Source organism: Solanum stenotomum, chromosome 9 (genome assembly GCF_019186545.1).
Source record: "Solanum stenotomum isolate F172 chromosome 9, ASM1918654v1, whole genome shotgun sequence".
NCBI lineage: Eukaryota > Viridiplantae > Streptophyta > Magnoliopsida > Solanales > Solanaceae > Solanum > Solanum stenotomum.
The window spans coordinates 50,442,125-50,464,258 of NC_064290.1; the positions used below are offsets into that span (position 1 = coordinate 50,442,125).

Sequence of the window (22,134 nt, forward strand, 5' to 3'; positions counted from 1 at the left end):
AGGTCCAAACAGAAGTGGGTGCCGCCGGAGTCGGGATACAAACTAAACACGAATGGCTTTTATAACTAATCTGCCAAAAATGGGCGAGCTGGAGGAGTCATGCGTGACAACAACGTCTGTTGGATAACAGGATTCTAAGCAAGAATAAATTTTTTCAACTCTCTACATTCAGAACTACTAGCTATGGTAATAAGACTGAAAATGGTGGCTCTACAGAATATCTCCAATCTACAAATTAAAACTGACTCAGCAAAAACAGTGCACCTGATTCACAAAGGTCATGATTCATACAACTAATATAATTTTTGAATGCAGACAGTTGCTCCAGAAGGTGGGGAACCTATGGATCAGCCATAGTCGCAAGGAGCAAAATCAGGTGGACTGTAACATTTCTGCTGAATCAGTTTCAAACAGACTGAATGAATAACATAAAAGATGAGCTGGAGTAACATGTTGGCAGAAAATGTTAAAACAGAGCAAATGATCGCAGCAGAGCAGAAAATTAATGTACTATATATGTTCTAAATGTTGCGTCTCTAAGCAGTAACTAATTTTAACTCTAACTATTCTCTAAACAGTAACTAATTTTGCATATATTTATAGACAAGAATCCAACATATATTTTTAGGAACCACAACTTAACAACATTTGAAAGGAAATAGAAACAAACGAACTGAGTGAATGACATAAAAGGCAAGCTAAAGTAACAACATGTGGGCAGAAAATGTTAAAAGAGAGCAGCTGGCTACTATGTACTAGCAAAAGTGTCTCACATCTATGTTTTTATACTTGGAGTTTCTAATATTTACTTGTAACCAAGAAGATGAGTCATTGAATTACAAGTCATATACTTGTATATTTATGTATCATGTGTATGGTCGCAAAATCCCAACACCCAATAATTTTTGCAGTTGAAATCATTAACCTAATAAATGTTAAAAAAGATGAAGAAGAAGTAACTTGAATAGACAAGAAAAAAACGTTATTCATATAACTTATGAAAGAAACACAACAACTCGATCGGAAGATGAACCCACCTGAAATATTGTCCCAAGCAAAGCTGTGTTGGATTATATTTCGAACAGTGCAGCAACAACTCGATCAGAAGAATGAACACACCTGAAATTTTGTCTCGAGCAAAGTTTTAATGGATTTTATTTCAACCAGATCGAGTAACAACAACACGAAGAAGAAGAAGACACCTTTACCAATTTAATGGAAGAATGTCGTTGAGATTAGGGGAGACAACAATAGCACAAAGAAGAATACACATCTATCCATTGAAGGGGCAAAGCATCGCTGAGATTAGCTAGGGCAGCTGGGTTTCATTCATTCTCAATTGTAGTGGTGATCTGAAGAGATTAGGACGACTTTTAGGACAAGCTTTTATTTTGAGAATTAGTTTTTTTCTTTTTACTTTTAGAATTAATTTTTTAGCACCTCAAATTTAATAAAAGAAAAACTTTTCGTATTGGCGGAAAGACTTTCCCGCTCAAGCCTCAAAATATGCATCCAATTACATTTACACTTTATTCTTTGGAAACTAACTCTCTTGTTGTTGAAAATAAAAGAATTAAAAGGAATCAGGTGGACACGTGGGGGGATGGATTGAAGTCAAGGCAGAGGTGCAGTCCACTGTGGAGTTGTCGGCCACATAGGAAATATTTTATACTTCCTCCGTTGCATATAATTAATTATCACATTTTTCTTTCACATGTTTATTAATAAGTTATAATTAAAATATTTTTATTTTCTTCATTCATTTTTTACTTGATCAATATTGACTTAGTACTAATCTTGAAGGGTACTCCCTTTGTCCAAAATTATGTGGTATCTTTCAATATATTTTTTAATTATTTTAATTTATAGTAATTTTTACTTAATTTTGAAATATGAAAAATTTATTTCAAAAAATTTAAAGATTTCAAGCCGAAAATTCACAATCAAATTTAAATTATTTGATTTTCGAAATTTGAAATGGTATCACATAAATTGAGACATAAAGTAATAAATGAAATGACAATTTGACCATATCACCCTTTGAATATAATAAATTTAATATTTTAAAAAAATATATTGAAAAAAAATACTATAGCTAATAATAAGAATAAATTAAGAGCTAGTTAGTAACTTTTTTAGGGACCGAATTTAATGTCTTCAAATAACATATACCAATAAGGACCAAAATATAATATCGTCCCAATAGATATACTTTTAGAGACAAGAATATAGACTCGGCCTTAAATATTGGTCTTAATAAAGGCTTTATCTTGTAGTGAAAATTAAAAGTGCTGAAAATTTTGGGGGAAAGTTAAAAGGTCATCTAATATTTTTTAAAATTTTTGCGGAAAAAATGGTTCATTAAGTTAAAGATTTTATAATTTATTGTCTTTTTATTAAATTGAGACGGAATGTAAATTCGTCATAATATTTTTGATGATTTTGTGACGACATATATTCATTTATTTTTATTTGCTATCATTTTGTGACGGAAATGTTCTGTCACAAAACTTATATTAAATATTTGTTATAAATCTGTCACAAATCTGTCACTTTCAGAATTTTAGTAGGTAAAAAAATTCTTTTAATTTTTTTATTTCTATAAGATTAATCTGTCAAAAATTCGTCAAAATTCCGTGACAATATGTGACAGACTTCTCCGTTTCAAGTATTCCGTCACAATTTTACTCTTTTCTTGTAGTGCACATCATTAGTCATTGCCATCACCGATCATTTTTTAAATATATTTTATTGATATAATATTAGATTGATTAGTATTATATATACATATTATATTTATTATTTTATAATCAAATAAATTAACTTTTAATTCTTTGAATATATATATATATATTAACATTTTACTAAATGACTTATAATATTGACAAAGCATGGTGAAATTACTATATATAATGTTATTTTCTTTTATTAATCAATTAAAAATGATATATTTTCATATTTAAAATAACTTATAGCTAGATACTTTTTATTTACTTCTCATTAATTGTATGATCACAAAAATATCATGATAGATTTAAATTGCATACTGAATTAACAATCGCTACATAAATTAAAAAGGAGAAAGTGAATAATCACTATAATAAAAGAGTTATTTCGTCGCATTTTTTTTAACGATAATATTTTTCTTATAAAATCATTTAGCAATAATTAAATCAATATTATTACATACTAAATCAACAATCGACACATAAATTATAAATAAGAGAATGAATAATAGGACCATGGGTCCATCATCTACCATATATTGAAATTTGGATAAATTAGGTAATTACACGATCACACAATCTCTAAAAACTTTTACTACCATTTAAATTAATTACAAAAATCTCTTTTTTCCTTCTCTCTTAACATCTGGATACTTTACTTCACCTCTATCAGATACATTATAACTTTGTTTGTGTGCAATGTATCTGATACAGATGTTGATGCATAATAACATCAATTATTTCAAACCTAAATCAATATGAATCTGGTTTATAGTTATACATATGATACATAGCTTATGTATTGTTTGCTATGTATTGGGTGAAAGAACAATGCGTCTACAAGTTCTGAAAACCCCAAAATTATTATAATTTTAAAAAAAAATCGGAATAGAATGTAATTACTGTCCAAACTATTGGGATTTCTTTACTTTATACTTAAATTTTTACCTAACCAAAGAATCCAAACCAAAATTTTATACTTCAAATTTTACCTAACCAAAGAATCCAAACCAAAATAATATACTAGCTAGGGAATATAACATTTTCTAGGACCGGCATGATCCAAGAAATATTTTTAATCCTCAAACCATTGACTAGTTATGCTACATGCATGCTTTATCTCAATTGATGTGAAAAGTTTATGTTACAACATCTCAAATTAATTGTCATATTTCTCTTTTTGCAACTACTCAATTTGACTCATCTTGAAATTAAATTAGATTAGATAAGCTCAACATTTATATTAAAAATTTTGATATTCAAAAACTATATGATAAGTACTATAAATTGCAATTTTTCCCATGTTAATTTGATTAAAAAAATATGTTTTAAAATATTAGTCAAAAATCATATAGCAGTCTGACTCTCGAGATGCAAAACAAGACAACTACTATGGAAGGGAGGGAGTACCTTACCCACAATCCAAGTCTGACTTTTAAATTTATAAAGCTAAAATTCTCAACTACTCCAATAGGTATTACCTTTGGCTTCTTCCCTATTTATTCAACAAAAACACACCACTAATCTAAACTACTACAAGATACAAATTAAATTAAACACAAGGGGTGACCAAATCCATTGAGAACATATAAAAAAGTTAGATTGAGATGGAAATTATTGTGGGTACAAAATTTGGTTCATCATGTGCCAAATTATTATTGCTAGTGTATTTGTTGTTTGGTTGTGTTGTTGAAGTTTCAGTAGGAAGAACATATATAGTTGGTGATAGTCTTGGTTGGCAAACTCCTCCTAATGGTGTTGTTACTTTTTCCAATTGGGCTAATCAACATACTTTTGTTGTTGGGGACATTCTAGGTGAGTATATATTACTTTTCTTCGATCTATTTTACTTGTCATATTTTTTTTTCTTCAATATATTTTAAAGAAAATATTGACTAAAAGGATAATTTGATTAAATTATTTGTACTTATTCATTAATTTTAGTTCAATTCTATTATTTTAAAATCATATTAATTAATTTCTCTCCATATGTATTAAGAATACATGTGAAAATAAATAAATAATTATATCCTAATTTATAAAAATGACTCAAAAATTCTCATTACTTTTTAAAATTACTTCATGTCGTGTTAAATTAAAAAAAAAACATAAAATAAAATTACTGATAGAAACATGATATTCTAAGAAATAGGAAAAGAAAACAATAAAAAAATTATGTTATTCCTTTTTTCAGATATAATTATTACAACCTTTCAATCTCCTTACAAAAATCATCACAAAATTTCACGAACATGACACTTTTTAAATATAATTATAATAAATATATTTCAACCTCCTATAGAGAAAACATCACAAGATTTCACAAAACAAGACTATCCTTTTTAGTTAGCTTGAATTTAAAATTATGTGAGTATCCCAACAGAGTTCAATCTCATCACCATCGCTCAATCCACAAATCCGCACAAACAAGTTCATAATCATCGTTTGGCATCATCTGGATATAAACACTTCTATATTTTTTAGGGTTGTTTTCTTCGGCAACGTTAAAAAAAGTGGGTAGGAATTTATAGAGATGTTTTGGTATTAACTTTGGAAGGTATATGACACTATAATTAATTTTCCAACTAAGCTTTATTTCATACAATTAAAATCAGATTATTGCAATTAATTAATTGTATTTTAAAATTTTCTCATCACTTTCCTTTACAACTCGATTTAATGAATCTCACACACAAGTAATTTATTTAAATATAATCACAAGTAATTTTTTTTAATAAATTTATAATAAACAATGAATAATCAGTTATAATGACTCAAATTACACTAATGATTAATTATGTTTGACACATATCACATACACAAGCAAAAAATTCTACTTAATAGTTTTTTTGTTTTTATTCGTAGTGGACATTTTATTAATTAATGGTTCAATTATGCTTAGAAATGACTTATTTATACCATTTGTTAAATATTTTGCTCATTTATGCCACCATCATTATAACACAGACTCATTTATGCCATTATTATTCTAACGGGGTGATTTTGTAAAACCAACTTTGTCACATGACCTCTTGTTAGAGGTCCACATCACCAAATCAAATTCATTAAAATTCTGACCCATTTAAAATATAACTCACCCACACTCTATTGGTCTTCCCAACTTGGACTGAATCTGACCCATTAAAAAAATAACTCACCCACATTTTGTTGATTTACCCAACTTAGACTAACTGAACCTCACCCATTGAATTTGGACTGAATTCAGCAACAATCTGAGCGTAAGGTAACTGTGGTGTGAGTGCAAATCCTTCTTTGTTACCCAATAAAATTGATAAAAAAAATTTTTTTAAAAAAGTACACATTAGGGAGTTTGATGGCACATTTTGAGCCAAAATTTATATTATTAATAATATTAGAACCTAAAAAGAATAAGTAGTTGATTTCTCTGATCTATTTTACTTGTCATGTTTTTCTTAACACAATATTCCTTGAAGAAAATATTGACTAAAAGAGTAATTCGATTAAATTATATTTATTTATTCTTTGATTTTTGTTTAATGCTACTTTCTTTTTTACCATATTAATTTCTCTTTTTATGTATTGAGTAAGAGTACAGATGAAAATAAATAAATAATTATATCCTAATTTTTAAAATAATAATAAATTTTAGATCAACTATTTTTAGTAAGCATGATAACTAAAAAAGATTAAAAAGAATAATATATGAACTACTATGGTTATTATTGTTAAGATTAGCTTATATTTGCTGACAATAAAAGAATTTTTTTAATTAAAAAAGGTACGTTAATTTAATCAGAGATAGCAAGTTATTACTTTTTCTATCTTAATTTATGTGGTGTTATTCAAATTTTTAGAGTTAGATTTTTTTTTTAAAGAAAAATAATCACTAATTCGGACATGAAATCTGATCTTGAAGCTTTTTGAAACTACAATTTGCATATTTTTAAATCATTTTAAAAACAGTATTAGTAACAACAATTGACAGTTTAAATATTTTACTAGGCATTAAAAAATGGAAAAATGTTCAAATATGCCATCGAATTTTGAGAAAAGGTTCATCTATGTCATCCGTTAAAAGTTTGGTTCATTTATGTCATTTCTCTTTGTGAAAAGGTTCATCCATGCCATTATTTGTAAACTAAAAATATTTTTTATTTTGCAAAGCCATTTTGTACACGTGGTCAATTATGATTCGTCCACGTCATTAATTAAATTATTTTTTAAAAGGGAAAAAGACGCAAATATGCCATCAAACATTGAGAAAAAAGCTCATCTATGTCATCCGTTAAAATATTGGTTCATCTATGTCATTTCAGTTAACAAATAATAATGGCATGACATGATCCTTTTCTCAAGAAAATGACATAAATTAAATAAGCCAAACTTTTAATGGATGACATAAATGATTTTTTTCTCAAAATTCGATGGCATATTTGAGTCTTTTCCATTAAAAGTTTGTGACAGAAAATAACTTAATTGACTATTGAAATTTAAATGATGTCACACAAATATCGGCGCTAATCAAATAGATTTACCAATACCAATAATAAGTAAGTTATATTGATTCATGTTTAATCTAATTAGTATTTTTATAACAAGTGATTTGTCTTAATTTCAAAATTTTTATTTTTCTATAATTGAAGTGTTACTTACAAAAAATAATAATTAAATAACTTGTTATCATAAATTTTCTTTACGTCATTGGTGTATATAAGTAAAATTTTCTTTCATATCTTATCTATATATCCAAAAGTTAATGTAAACAAGCAGAACTCATGAAGGGAATGTTAACCAAGTTCATATATAAGCAGACTATCAACCTAATTAATGTGGGATTTTGTATCATTCTAACACTTCCTTTATGTCGAAACTCAATTAGATCATGTACAATATATTAACATGACATGAATGATCCATCTCTAATATTATATAAAGATGTGACGTATAGTCTTACCTTAATCTCAAAAGTTAGTTACAGAGATAAAATTGTTTGAATTCATATAAACAGATTATTAATTCATTTTTCAAACAGTATGAAATGTTAACTCACTCCAACACCTCTTTTAAGTCCAGACTCAATTGAAACGTGGACAATATAACATGAGGGCCCAAACAAAGAAAGATATGACTCTAACATTCAGTGGCGGATCCAGGATTTAGAGTCAGTGGGTGCCAAATAGACTTATCGATTAAATTAATTTTATATTTGATTAAATTATTTGTCTTTTCGATATATATCATAAATCAATCAATAAAATGTAAATAATAAGATATTACACTTTTATTGAGTATTTAATCAAATAAAAGAAAAGTCAAAGGAGTAATAATGTAATTAATTTAATTTAAGTCGATAATAATTATAAAAAAATAAAAATAAAAATTGTGCCAGTGCTTGGAGCCTTTTTTTTTCCTTCTAAAGTTGCCCTCCTACCATGGCACCACAAGACAATTTTGTTCTGTGGGTGGCACGCTTTATATTTATATAAATATTATATATATATACCTATGTATATATAGAGTTTTCGTCGAAGTTCGTGGGTGGCGTGGCACCCCCAAACCTCTGCATAGATCCGCCACTGCTAACATTATATGAAAAATATGATACTTGAGCTTAACTCAACTTCAAAAGCTAACTCATGAAGAAAAAATTGTCCAAATTCATATTAACAAACTACCAATCTATTTTCCATCCAATGAGAGACTTTAACTCACCCTAACAGTTCCAAGTATAATATGTCTAATGGAAGCAACAAAGGAAACCCACGAATTCTTAGAATAATTAAGAAATAAGAAATATTCAACAAACAAATTACTTAGTCTAATAGGAGGCTAGATTAGTGCGTTACCATATCTAAATATATACTTGAATATAAACTTATAATTCTCTTGATTATGTGGCCACTCTATTTATATTAATGGTGCGTCTGTGCGATCATCCCACTAGCATGTCTAATTGAATTTTTCTTTTAAAAAATCCTTTAATTAAATGTATGAACTAGCGTGCAAAGTACAAATTCTAAAAAATTAAATATAAAAAAACTAGGCAGCTTGCGCACACCTAACATGAATCGAACCTACAAACTGAGTATAGGATTCACAACTCAAGTTGCACAGTCTAGTATCACTGAGCTATCTCTCTTCTTTGATTTAGGTGGTTCAAAATTAGTATATATACAAAAATATTGAAAATCTACCTTATATATACGGTGTAATTTTTTGCCGAGAGGATTCGGATGAACCCCATGGCATCCACGTAGGTCCGCCCTTATATGTGAGCCACTTTTTAATAAGGAATATATGAACTCTAAATCGTAAAGTCGGGGGTATATGTATCCCTTTTCCCTTATATTAATTGTTAGACTTTGTGATTTTTTTATTAGGAAAAACTACATAAATTGGCCATAAAACTCAAAATAATTACATGGTCATACCCTAATCTAAAGTAATTCAAGAAATACTCATTCTCTCAAAAAGAAATTACAACCTATACCCCCATAAATTAAGACTGATAATTTTCACTTAACTGATACTAAATTTGTATCATATGCCGTATTGGTAGATAATTTCGCTTAACTATACTAAATCAGTTTATATTGTAGTGTCATTAAGATTTCTTGTTCAGAAATTACTCATTAGTCAATAATATTATAAGAGTATATATATATATTATTGTGATATCATTAAGGTTTCTTTTCAGAAATTATTCATTAGTCAATGATAATATATATATATATATATATATATATATATATATATATATATATAGTGTAATTATTTAGTGGAGTATGAATATAAAGGGATATATGTTTATAATTTTTTTGTTTTTATGAGACCTTTTTATTACTTATGTCATTTTTCAATATGTACACTTCTAAAATTTCAATTGTGTGCAGAGTTCAATTTCAACAGTGGAGTACACACAGCAACTAGAGTAAACAAAAATGCATTTGATAGTTGCAATGCTGCAAATCCTATAGATAATGAAACAAATGGTCCAGCAAAATTCACTCTTAATGCTACTGGGGATTATTATTTCATTTGTACTATCCATTGCAACCAAGGCCAAAAATTAACGGTCAACGTCACGTTGACCGGATCCCCGTCCGGAAGCCCTATTCCCGGTTCATCTCCGTCAACACCCGGTGGTGAGTCATCTCCTCCTCCTCCGTCTCCATCAGGATCCGTGTCGACTAGGGCGGCTGCTTTATGTGTCATGTTAGTGCCCATTGTGTTAGCACTAACACTTTTGGCTTAGTGTTTGATATCGGAAATTATTTTTTTTGAGTGTTTGAAGTTAGTATTATAAATAAACAGTTATGTGTGTGGTTTGAAGTATTGAATATGATAATAAGCGGTTGATGTGTTTGATGAAAAAATATTTGATAAATTACTTAATTATATTATGTTGGAGAAACAAGACATTGTTTTTAAGAATATTTTATCAAGAAAAATGTAGCTCCAATTTTTTTATCGAAAGATAGTAAGAAAGTAAGGATAACAATATTGACAAGGGAATTAGACAACATTCGACTAGACACAAATCTTCTAAGCTAATATTTCTCAACTTTCATATCTTCCTATTTGATTAGGGGCATGTCTTTGTTAAGCTGTAGATGAATCTGAGTCATGTCTTGTCTAATCACCACGACTTTTTGAGCCTACATCTACCTCTACTTATACGGTTATACCACTATTGCCAACATTTCACACCTCCTCACTTTTCAAAATTAGTTGATTTTAAACATCTCCTATTTTATTTTTTGCTTAATAATGGAAGGATTTTATTTAATAATAATAATAAGGTTTATACCCACTATACCCAACCTCGCACATATGTTCACTTTTAAAAATAAATTGATTTTAAACTCTTCTTATATCCACTATCGTCCGCTTCTCGCGCCTTATTTTTTAAAAATAAGTAATTTTAAAAGCTTGACAAAATAAACTATCAACCGGTCATAGGATTAGGATCTAACAACATGGAGCATGTATGAGTATTTAAAAATATTTTTAGGTCAAGAGGTTGACCCATTAGATGTGAAATGGACCATGGAAGCTCACCCACCCCCCTTTGGACATTTTTGCACCAATTATATATATATATACATATCTTTTTTGGATTGTCAATAATGCTGTTCTTGTGATTAAAAATAAAAATAAATCGAAACATCTATTTTGGACTAACTTTGTCCGATTGGGTGGGTTGTTGATATTATTATAATTATATTTTAGAAAGAAAAAAAATATGTTACGTACATCGCATAATTGAAAAAGGAAAAGAAAGTAGAGTAGAAATAACATTAACTAACTACTTTTCAACGTTATTATTTAATTTTTATTTTTTTAAAATAGTCATTCTCATCGAATTTCAAGTTTCACATATGAAGATTGATCATGACAATATCATGAAGTTTCACCTGTAGATCGATATTAGATTTGTCATTTAAATACAATAAATTCAGCTTTATCAGTAAAAAGGATACAACAATACAAAAAAAAATCAATACAAAAACTAAAAAATTAAATACTATAGTACTCTCTAATTTAACAACCTAACTAAGGCAAATGACAAGAAAGTGAGTGGCAAAGCAGCAAGAACCAAAGATGGAGCTGAGGCACTTGGTGCTGGTGGTGAATTGACCAGAGAATCGCTCGATGGCACGGTGGGGCTGGATGGTGTAGATGCGGTGGAAGGCGTGGGGCGGTCACGTCAGTACCGGTGACATTGATGGCTAATTTTTGACCCAATGAACAGTGTCTAGGGAATGTACACATATAGTAATGTTCACCAGAATTTGTGAGTCTAATTCTGGCTGGACCATTGGTAATTGTGTTTATTGGAGAAGTTGTGTTGCATGAGTCATAAGATGCCTTGCTAACCATTGCAACATTGTGTGTACCATTCAAAAAATTGAAAACTACATTTAAAAAAATAATAATTATAAATCGAGCAATCATAGATCACGATGAGTCAATGTCTATCATAATTGATAACCTGATAAAAATCATAAATGAAAAATAATAGAGTTGAATTGTAGTGCTTACCAAGAGTATCTCCAACTTTGAATGATTTGCCATTAGCCCATCTTTGATAAGTATTTGGGCCACTAGTAGGAACACTCCAGCCCAAGTTATCTCCAACAATATAAGTTTGGGCTACACTAGTAGGCGCAGGTGCCGCTGCCGGAGCGACCGACACGGATGGGGCTGGAGCTATCACCGGGGTGGTGGTGGGTGGAGTGGCGGGGGATGGATGAGGAGCGGGAGAGGCGGAACCGGAGACGTTAATAGCCAATTTCTGGCCCAATGTACAATGGCTTGGAAATGTACAAAGATAGTAATGTGATCCAACAGAGGTCAATGTAATATTTGTTGGGCCATTAGTAGAAATTGAAATTGGGCCTGAAGTATTGCATGAATCAAAAGCTCCTTTTGACACTTCAGCCACACTATGTGATCCAGTTCTAAAATTAACTATTGCATTAAAAAAATAGTCCAAATTAAATTTATTACGTTAAAAAATCGCGAAAAGTATTGATTTTGATTTTTTAAAACATATTTATTCTAAATTCACCGACTCTAAATCGTGAATTTGGCATGATTGTTAGGTGGTGAGTATGGACTAGTATTATCTAACTATATACATAAAAGTTGAATGGAATGTAGTGTGTCTAAAAAAATATATATAGCTGTCATAACTTTGTAAGTATTTGGCACTACATATGACAAAATATATACTACTATTAATTGAATAAAAACAATATAAGTGGGAAGGAATCTAGGTGCTAATAAAAAAAGTAAAAGGTGGTATCACCCATTACCCATAAACACTATTTTAGAGTAAATAAACATAGGTAACGAAAAGCAACACAAAGTGGAAATTTTGGTTGAGTTTACATAAGATAAATACAAAATAAAACTTCTTAAGATAGGAGAATTTGTAATCTTGAATATAAATCAGGGTAGGATGACCCATTACAGACGATGTATATAATTTAAACTCATTAAAAATTCATGTTAGATTGGTAACTTAAATAGCATTCAATGAAATATAGTAACTAACATGATATCACATACTAAAATTCACTAAATAGTACTTCCTCCATTCTAATTTATATGATTCGTTTTCTTTTTAGTCAGCCCTAAAAAGAATGACATATTTTAATATTTAGTAATAAAATGATTTATAGCTAGAAGTATTTTTTATTTCTTAAATTCAGTGTCAAATCAAACTACATCACATAAATTGAGACGAAGAAAGTAGTATACTAACCAAGAACGTCACCGACGGCAAAGGTTTTCCCAGCGGCCAGGTGGAATAAGAAGCGGCGCCACCATTAGGAACGGTCCAAGCCAAAGTATCACCAACAACATGAGTTTGTTGTGCCATTGAAACACTTGTAAAATTTCAAATTGTATGCAGAGTTCAATTTCAACAGTGGAATACACACAGCAACTAGAGTAAACAAAAATGCATTTGATAGTTGCAATGCTGCAAATCCAATAGATAATGAAACAAATGGTCCAGCAAAATTCACTCTTAATGCTACTGGGGATTATTATTTCATTTGTACCATTCATTGTAACCAAGGCCAAAAATTAACGGTCAACGTCACGTTGACCGGATCCCCGTCCGGAAGTCCTATTCCCGGTTCATCTCCGTCAACACCCGGTGGTGCATCATCGTCTCCTCCTCCTCCTCCGTCTCCATTGGGATCCGTGTCGACTAGGGTGGTTGCTTCATTTGTCATCTTATTGCCCATTGTGTTAGCACTAACACTTTTGTCTTAGTGTTTTATATTGGAAACAGAAAAGGCTCAAAAATACTCCTAAACTATCGGAAATAGCTCAAATTTACTCTTAAACTATATTCTGGCTTAAAATTACCCTTTCCGTCAAAGTATTGGGTCATACTTACCCTTCTAATTAACATAAAATGTTAAGTGCCACGTGGACACCACATGGACGCCACATAAGCGTCAAACATTTCCCACTTCCACGTAGACTAATAAGATCCCTAATATCTAATTTTCATCTCATTTCTCTTAAGATACGATTTCACCCATTTCCCCTCATTTTCGCGGCTAAGAAAAGAAATATGTGAAATCGTTTATTACCCTAGCCACGAAAATGAGGGGAAATGAGTGAAATTGTATTTTAAGAGAAATGAGGGGAAATTTTGATATTAGGAATCTTATTAATCTACGTGGAAGTGAGAAATATTTGGCGCTTATGTGGCGTCCACATGACACTTAACATAGTTTTGTTAATTAGAAGGGTAAGTATGACCCAATTCTTTGACAGAAAGGGTAATTTTGAGCCATAATATAGTTCAAGGATAAATCTGAGCTATTTTCGATAGTTTAAGGGCACTTTTGAAACTTTTCAGTATTGGAAATTAACTTACTTTTTTGAGTGTTTGAAGTTAATTTTATAAATAAACAATTATGTGTCTGATTTGAACTGTTGAACATGATAATAAGTGGTTGATGTGTTTGATGAAAAAATATTTGATAAATTACTTAGTTTATAAGTATTTTGAATATTTATCAAACTTGTAAATACGTTAAATAGTGTTTATCAGCTGAGCTAAACACGTTTTAAGTATATTGTTTATTGAAATCGGGGGATGTTCATAATGTTTATTGAAATCGGGGGATGTCCACTATCGCCAGCCTCTCACACCTTATTTACTAAAATTAATTAATTTTAAAAGCTTGGCAAAACAAACTATTAACCTTTATTGGCAAAATATAATGTTAATTCCGTATAAAAGAAAAAAGAAAAAAAAGGAACCAATAGAAAAATTACATAAAATCGTAGTACTCTCTAATTCAACAACTTCACTAAAGCAAATGACAAGAAAGTGAGTGGCAAAGCAGCAAGAACCAAAGATGGAGCTGCGGCACTTGGTGCTGGTGGTGAATTGATCGGTGAATCGCTCGATGGCACGGTGGAGCTGGATGGTGAAGACGCAGTGGAAGGCGTGGGGGAGGTCACATTAGTACCGGTGACATTGATGGCTAGTTTTTGACCCAATGAATAGTGTCTAGGGAATGTACACATATAGTAATGTTCACTAGAATTTGTGAGTCTAATTCTGGTTGGACCATTGCTAATTGTGTTAATGGGAGAAGTTGTGTTACATGAGTCATAAGATGCCTTGCTAACCATTGCAACATTGTGTGTCCCATTCACAAAATTGAAAACTACATTTAAAAAATTAATAATTATAAATGGAGCAATCATAGATCACGATGAGTCAATGTCTATAATAATTGATAACCTGATTAAAATCGTAAAGAAAAATAATAGAGTTGAATATTAGTACTTACCAAGAGTATCTCCAACTTTGAATGATTTGCCATTAGCCCATCTTTGATAAGAATTTGGGCCACTAGTAGGAACACTCCAGCCCAAGTTATCTCCAACAATATAAGTTTAGGCTACACTAGCAGGTGCAGGTGCCGTTACCGGAGTGACTGACACGGATGGGGCTGGAGCCATCATTGGGGTGGCGGGGGCTGGCTGAGGAGCCGGAGACGTTGATAGCCAATTTCTAGCCCAATGTACAATGGCTTGGAAAAGTACAAAGGTAGTAATGTGATCCAACAGAGCTCAATGTAATATTTGTTGGGCCATTAGTAGAAATTGAAATTAGACTTAAAGTATTGCATGAATCAAAAGCTCCTTTTGACACTTCAGCCACACTATGTGATCCGGTTCTAAAGTTAAATACTGCATAAGAAAAGAAAAGGTCCAAATTAAATTTATTACATTAAAAAACCGCGAAAAGTATTGATTTTGATTTTTTAAAACATATTTAAAACATATGGATTCCTAAGTGGCGAATTGGTGCATTTAAATGTTAGGGTGGTTCTTGTGTAGATCGAAATCAAATGCTAAATATCGTAGATGAGTTTTAGGGATTCTTGGGTCATCCAAATTACTTGAGATGGTATTGAATCATACGTGGATTAAATCAAGAGAAATAAGTAAAAGTTTTACCGATTAATAAAGTAGTTGGTGGATTTGAGATCATCAACGAATTCAGTAGAAAAAACTCTAGTATTGGCAGAGTGAATGATTTCAAAAAGAAAAGTTTTTATGTGATAGAAGGGTAATGCGATGATCGGCGGGAAGGTGAAATGACTCTTAATGAGGTAGTTGGCAGCAAAATGAATGGAGTGACTTGGGGATAGAGTGTATGAATCCAAGAGGATATTTTTCAATAGCAAGGGTAGTGGCTAAAGGATCAAGGGTATATAGTGTTGGGCTATGACCCATGTTCCAGCCAAAGGCCCATGACCTAATCCTACTTGAAAAAGGATTGAAATTATTCTCTTTATTTGGTTTCCAATTCTATTAGGAAAAGGGATCAGAATAGTAATTCTATTTGGAGTTGGTTTTGGCTTTGTAAGGAAAAGCACAACTCTATAAATAGAGGAGGATCTTGAGAGAATAATTAAAATTGCTCATTAGTATTGTCTTTGAAAGACATTAGGACATAAGAGAGGTTTTTGATAAAGCTTTCAACAAAAGAGAAAAGAAAAGAAAAATGGTTCTTTTGCTGCCGTCTTTTTCTCCGACCAATAACCTTCAGATCGCGTATCCCGATTAACTAACCGTTGGATCGGACTGAAATTTGAATTGAGTGTTCCTGACATCTTGGTGGTTGATTTGAACAGTGAGATCGGATTCGAAGGTCAGCAAGATCCTGTTTTAGGTCCTGAACAACAGTTGCGTTTGGGTGGTGTACTTTCTTTCTATTTATCTTTTGTTGGTGTAGCTATTGTTTGTTCTCTTTTGGAACTTGTTGTGTAGCCATTAGAATATTATTTGTAACCCTCTTATTGTTATTGTCACGCCCTGAGCCTACATCTTGGGCGTGACTGGCATTCGAAGACCATTGCTGGCCACAAGCGAACCCTTGGCCTGACTTACTTAACTCAGCGGAAGACAATATTCATATCTATAATAATCAATGAATTAACTGAACTGAATAATAAAGTGATCGAGAATGTTTAAAGGTTAAACATTCAATTTGGCCAAAAGTGGCAACCCAAGTCTTAACAATAAGAACTGATAATGAAAAGACTAAATGACTANAATATTAATATCTATAATAATCAATGAATTAACTGAACTGAATAATAAAGTGACCGAGAATGTTTAAAGGTTAAACATTCAATTTGGCCAAAAGTGGCAACCCAAGTCTTAACAATAAGAACTGATAATGAAAAGACTAAATGACTAACATCTGACTGTCTATGAAACCCCTAATAACAACTGAGATGGATGTTGGGACAGACCCCACAACATCCTAATGAACTAAACTAGAAAGCAATGAAACGGATCCTCCGGAAAGCAAGAAGGCTCACCAACAGACTCTGTACTGCTCACTGGATCAACAATGCACCGAAATGCTGATCCTAGTTATCTGCGTCTGCATCATAATACGATGCAGGTCAACTGACATCAGTACATTGAATGTACGAGTATGCGAGTTGAAATGCTAAAACAACACAGGCTAGAAAGAATCTGAGAGAAACTGAAGAACTCAACTCAACATGAGTGAACTCATTTCAATATAGAGCAGTTTAAAAACAAGTGCAATATAAAGAAAAATTGTTTAAAAACATGATGTCAACTCTGTATGTATGCAAAGATACAAATAACTCTAAGGTGTATGTAAAAAAACAAATAAACTGATGTATATAAAAATACAATACTTCTGTGAGAGTTTCTCTAACCGACAACCATCCCATAAGAGCTATTGTAATGATACAACGATCTACCCCACGCTGTCAGCGCATCGTATACCCGACCAAAGGTATAGGACCTGAACTGCTTAATGGATCCACTAGTCAATTGCGAAAATGATTCATCTAAAAAGTATGACCCTTTTCTACCCATGGTGGCTACATGGTTTTATGGTGACGTGAGTTATCTGAACTCATGCTCGTCCCCAACTCGGTGTTCAATACTACTCCCAAAATATACTGGCTCTTATGTGTAAAAACATATTTCTTCTGTGATTTGAGATTAGTGCTCAAAAACTCAGCTCAAAGGCTATCTTGGAAATGAAAGTTTCCTCTCTTGCTTTATTTAGAAAGAGATTACTCTTTTCTGAAAACTAGCACAAAGGCTCTTTGGAAATCTCAGTTTCCGCTTTTATTTAAATGTGAAAACATTTTAAATCTCTTTGGGAATACTTAGTCCCCATATACTTTTGAAGAAATGAACTTCAAACTTTACTCTTTACTCAACTTGAACTTTAAGTCATAAAAAAAAGTTAAAACATTTGGAAAAGACTTTTGGAGAACTCTAAGAACTTATCTTGACTTGACTCTTACTTCTCTTGACTTTGATCTTAACTTTCCTTGAATTGGATTATAGATTCAAGGTTCATGATCTCATGTTTACGAATGACTTCATGATGTTTAGATGTACCTTAGAGTGTTGGAATCAACTAGAAAGCGTAGGTAAATCACTAAGGAACACGTACTAAAAGATAGGGAATGAATAGGGAGAACTGGCGTCCCTGGCGCTCTGAAAGGAGCGGGGTGCCAGCCCTCAACATTCAGGGACTGTTCTGGGGCGCGCTGGCTGGCGCGGCGCCCCAAGGGTGAAGATTCAGAGACACTTTTGGGGCGTGCTGGCTGGCGCAACACCCCACCCCTATCCCCAAGTGTTTGGCGACTTTTCTTCTCCGTTTTTCATCTCTAAACCCTCTAAACTTCAGTGGTTCTTTCCCCCAAACACTTAGAATCATTTATACCCTCAATATACAATAGATTCAACACGAAATTTCACCCAGAAACATGAATCAAATCATCAAGAAACTTCATCAACACAACCCCAAGAATTCAACGAAACTTTCAACAATGTTCATCAAGAGCTATATTTCTAATCATTTAAAGACTTAAATTCGCTGAATTGAATCATGTTTGGCGCGTGGGTGAACTAACCCAACGCTATGTGATCTCACATACCTTGTAGGGATCACCCCTGACGAATTCCACAAGTCAAACTTCGACGATCTTGGCGATTCTTGATTTCTCTTCTCCTTTCTCCTCTTTTCTCTTTTCTCTTTTCTCCAAATCCTAGCGTGAATTTTAATTTTTTCTATACTGACCAAAATTTGATTTTACCCCAATAAATCTCCTAAAAACGACTAAGAGTAATTAGGTAAGGAAAAGACTAAATGACCCTTCCAAACCCAGATTAGACTTTCCTTAATCCAGCAGCCCAACTTCCGAAAGGCATAACTTACTCATACAAGCTCGGAATCGCGCAAACTCTGGAAGTACACCTAACTCATCCTGAGATAGGAGTTATAGCCGTTTGAAGTTGACCAGAACTCAATTTTTCTTAACTTAAGCAAATTTTCAGATTTTTCATTATCTCCAAAAATGACTATTTCAACTTCTTAGCTTCTTCCTAGTTATTTCAAATTGCGAGATGTTACAGTTATAGTGAAGCAATTCGGATCTTGTCGATCCTGTGGTGGTTACCTTCGATTTGAAGGATTTTTCCACGTTAAACTTGGTGTTCTTTATTTTTAGATTTTCGTTTTCATTTTTTGTCACAACATATAGTTCAAGTCTTATGTTTTATTTTGATTATTTACATGCTATAATTATGTGGTGGATTCAAATCGACCGATGATGCCTACCAAGACATATTGTTTATATCGATACTACTCTTGCTATGTCACTTTGAACGTTTGGTTGCAGGATTGGTGATGTTTCTTAGGTGAAGTCGATGCCGATCTCTGACAACTTCTACTCTTTTTTTCATATGCTGGGAGTTGTGTGCTATTTTTCACGATTTGTACTCTCTTAGAAGCTATTGTACCTTCTTAGACTACTTTTTAGGAAGGGTTCCATGTGTTTTTCAAAGACGGTTTATTTTATCAAGGTTGACAAATGATTTTTATAATTAAATAAGGTGATATATTGAATTTTGTTTACTTTCATGATTTTTCAGTTCTAATTGAGTGGTAGGATTCTCCTATCTAGAGTAGGTGCTTGTACAACCCGATGGTTTAATTTAGATCGTGACAATTTGATATCATAACTCAAGTTATCGGTTTCTCAATATAAAAGCAAATGTCGAATATAGTCCTAATGATTAGTGTGTTGACGTCCACATTTATCTTCAGAAAGTTATGAAACATTTAAGAAATTATTCCAAAAATGAAAAAGTCCTATACATCCCATCAAATCTTTAACTAACCCTCTTTTTAGTTTTTCTTTAGGATTTATGCAAATAGTGTGCTTGAATTTTTCACTGTGCATGATTGACTTTTTGTTTGAGCAATTGCTAGGAGCTATCTTGAATGCATATCGATTTTTATTTTAATAGTATTAATTACAAGAGGTATTAAATTAAATTATTTTGATCATTCTCAAGTGAGTAATTAAGGATTAATGGTTATATGCATTTTGATTTATAAGATAACTTTGTATTTTGATAAAGACATTTACCAAACTCACAAAGAACTAAAGCTAATCGTTAACTAGCTGTTACATTTGTGTATATGCAGAGACGAATCTAGGATTTTTCGAATATGAATGCACCAAGAAAAATATATTGAAGTGGAAATTGATCCTTTATCCTCAAGATCAAAAGCTCAACTTTTAACCATGTGGACCATTTTGACTTCTTGTTGTACGGGTGCCAGAATATAATATTATACAAATTTTAGAAAATATATATATAAAATATTTAATTTTACGAAGAGACCACGGGTGCCCGTGCCCTATTTTTTGGCTCTAAATTCGCCACTGTGTATATGTGTATGCACTAATGCAATATTAATTATTTTTATGATAATTTTCAAATATTTCTTAAGTCTGAATTTTAATTATTTAGATTTGATCACTTATTAAGTGTGTTAATTTTTTAAATTTTAATCTTACTCATTCAAAACTCTATGCACTAATGCAATATTCATCACTTTTATGATAATTTTAAAATATTTTTTTAAGTCTGAATTTTAATTACTTAGATTTGATTTGTTATTAAGTGTGTTTATTTTTTGAATTTGAATATTATTCATTGAAAATTCAATTATTAAGTGTGTCTATTTTATTTTTAAAAATCATTTTTATGTGTTTAAAAACATTTGAATAATTAAGATCTATGATAAAAAAAAAATTAATATCATGAAGAAGCAATTTATTCAAAGATTTTTGTAAAGAAAACATTTTATTATTATTCTAACCTTTTCATCACTAACCATCGTTGTCTTAAACATTGTTGACTACCCCAGTCACAACTACACCACCACAATCAATTCAAAGATTTTTGTAAAGACGACATTTTATTATTATTCTAACCTTTTCATCACTAACCATCGTTGCCTTAAACATTGTTGACTACCCCAGTCACAACTACACCACCACAATCAATTGTCCTCGTCACTAGTCATTATTTATATTATCATTATCAACTATTATCATCATCAATTATTATCAACAATCATTACTATTTATCATCAGCCATCATTAACTATCATTATCATTCACTATAATTATTAGTCACCACCATTAACCATCGTTATCATTCACCATAATTATAAACCATTACCATTACATTCATCGTTAATCATTATTATCAGTCACTATTGTCACTAGTTATAGATTGCATATACATGTAACCATCACCACAAGCCTGCCAACGCTATCATTAACCAACGCCCCGTGTCTGCACCCACCATCACCGTATTAAGTCATTGCCATCACCTATCATTTTTAAAATATATTTTACTGATATAATATTAGATTGATTAGTATTATATACACATTTTATATTTATTATTTTATAATCAAATAAATTAACTTTTAATTCATAGCATATATATATTATTAATATATATATATAACATTTTACGAAATTACTTATAATATTCAAAAAGCACAGTGAAACTATTATATATATTTAATGTTATTTTTTTAATCTAATAAAAATGATATATTTTCATATTTAAAATAACTTATAGTTTGATACTTATTATTTTATTCTCATTAACTGTATGATCACAAAAATATCATGATGGATTTATATTGCATATTGAATTAACAATTGCTATATAAATTAAAAAGGAGAAAGTGAATAATCACTATAATAAAAGATTCATTTAGCATTTAGCAATAATTAAATCAATATTTATTACGTACTAAATCAACAATCGCCATACAAATTATAAATAAGAGAATGAATAGTAAAACCATGGGTCCATCATCGATCTTGTATGAAAATTTGGATAAATTACGTATTTACAAAATTTAAGATAACATAATCTCTAAAAATTCCTGCCATTTAAATTAATTACAAAAATCTTCTTTTTCCTTTTCTCTCTTAACATCCGGATACATTATAACTTTGTTTGCGTACAATGTATCTGGTACAAATGTTA

The 22,134-nt window shown here is 31.1% G+C and overlaps 1 protein-coding gene and 2 pseudogenes across 1 annotated transcript; 1 reads left to right on the top strand and 2 right to left on the bottom strand.

Moving 5' to 3' along the window:
• Window positions 1-4,217: 4,217 nt before the first annotated feature.
• Window positions 4,218-10,138, top strand: LOC125877006 (umecyanin-like). Its single transcript, XM_049558309.1, has 2 exons — window positions 4,218-4,541; window positions 9,602-10,138. The coding sequence occupies exons 1-2, from the start codon at window positions 4,334-4,336 to the stop codon at window positions 9,961-9,963; spliced, it is 570 nt and encodes a 189-aa protein (XP_049414266.1). The 5' UTR covers window positions 4,218-4,333; the 3' UTR covers window positions 9,964-10,138.
• Window positions 10,139-11,186: 1,048 nt separating this feature from the next.
• Window positions 11,187-13,471, bottom strand: LOC125877628 (blue copper protein-like; annotated as a pseudogene).
• A 1,051-nt stretch (window positions 13,472-14,522) lies between these two features.
• On the bottom strand, window positions 14,523-15,215 carry LOC125877629 (cucumber peeling cupredoxin-like; annotated as a pseudogene).
• Window positions 15,216-22,134: the final 6,919 nt, after the last annotated feature.

Coding starts and splice junctions, on each gene's coding strand:
- LOC125877006 (XM_049558309.1), top strand. CDS start 4,334: ATGGAAATTATTGTGGGTACAAAATTTGGTTCATCATGTGCCAAATTA. Junction 4,542..9,601: donor TGTTGTTGGGGACATTCTAG/GTGAGTATATAT, acceptor AATTGTGTGCAG/AGTTCAATTTCAACAGTGGA.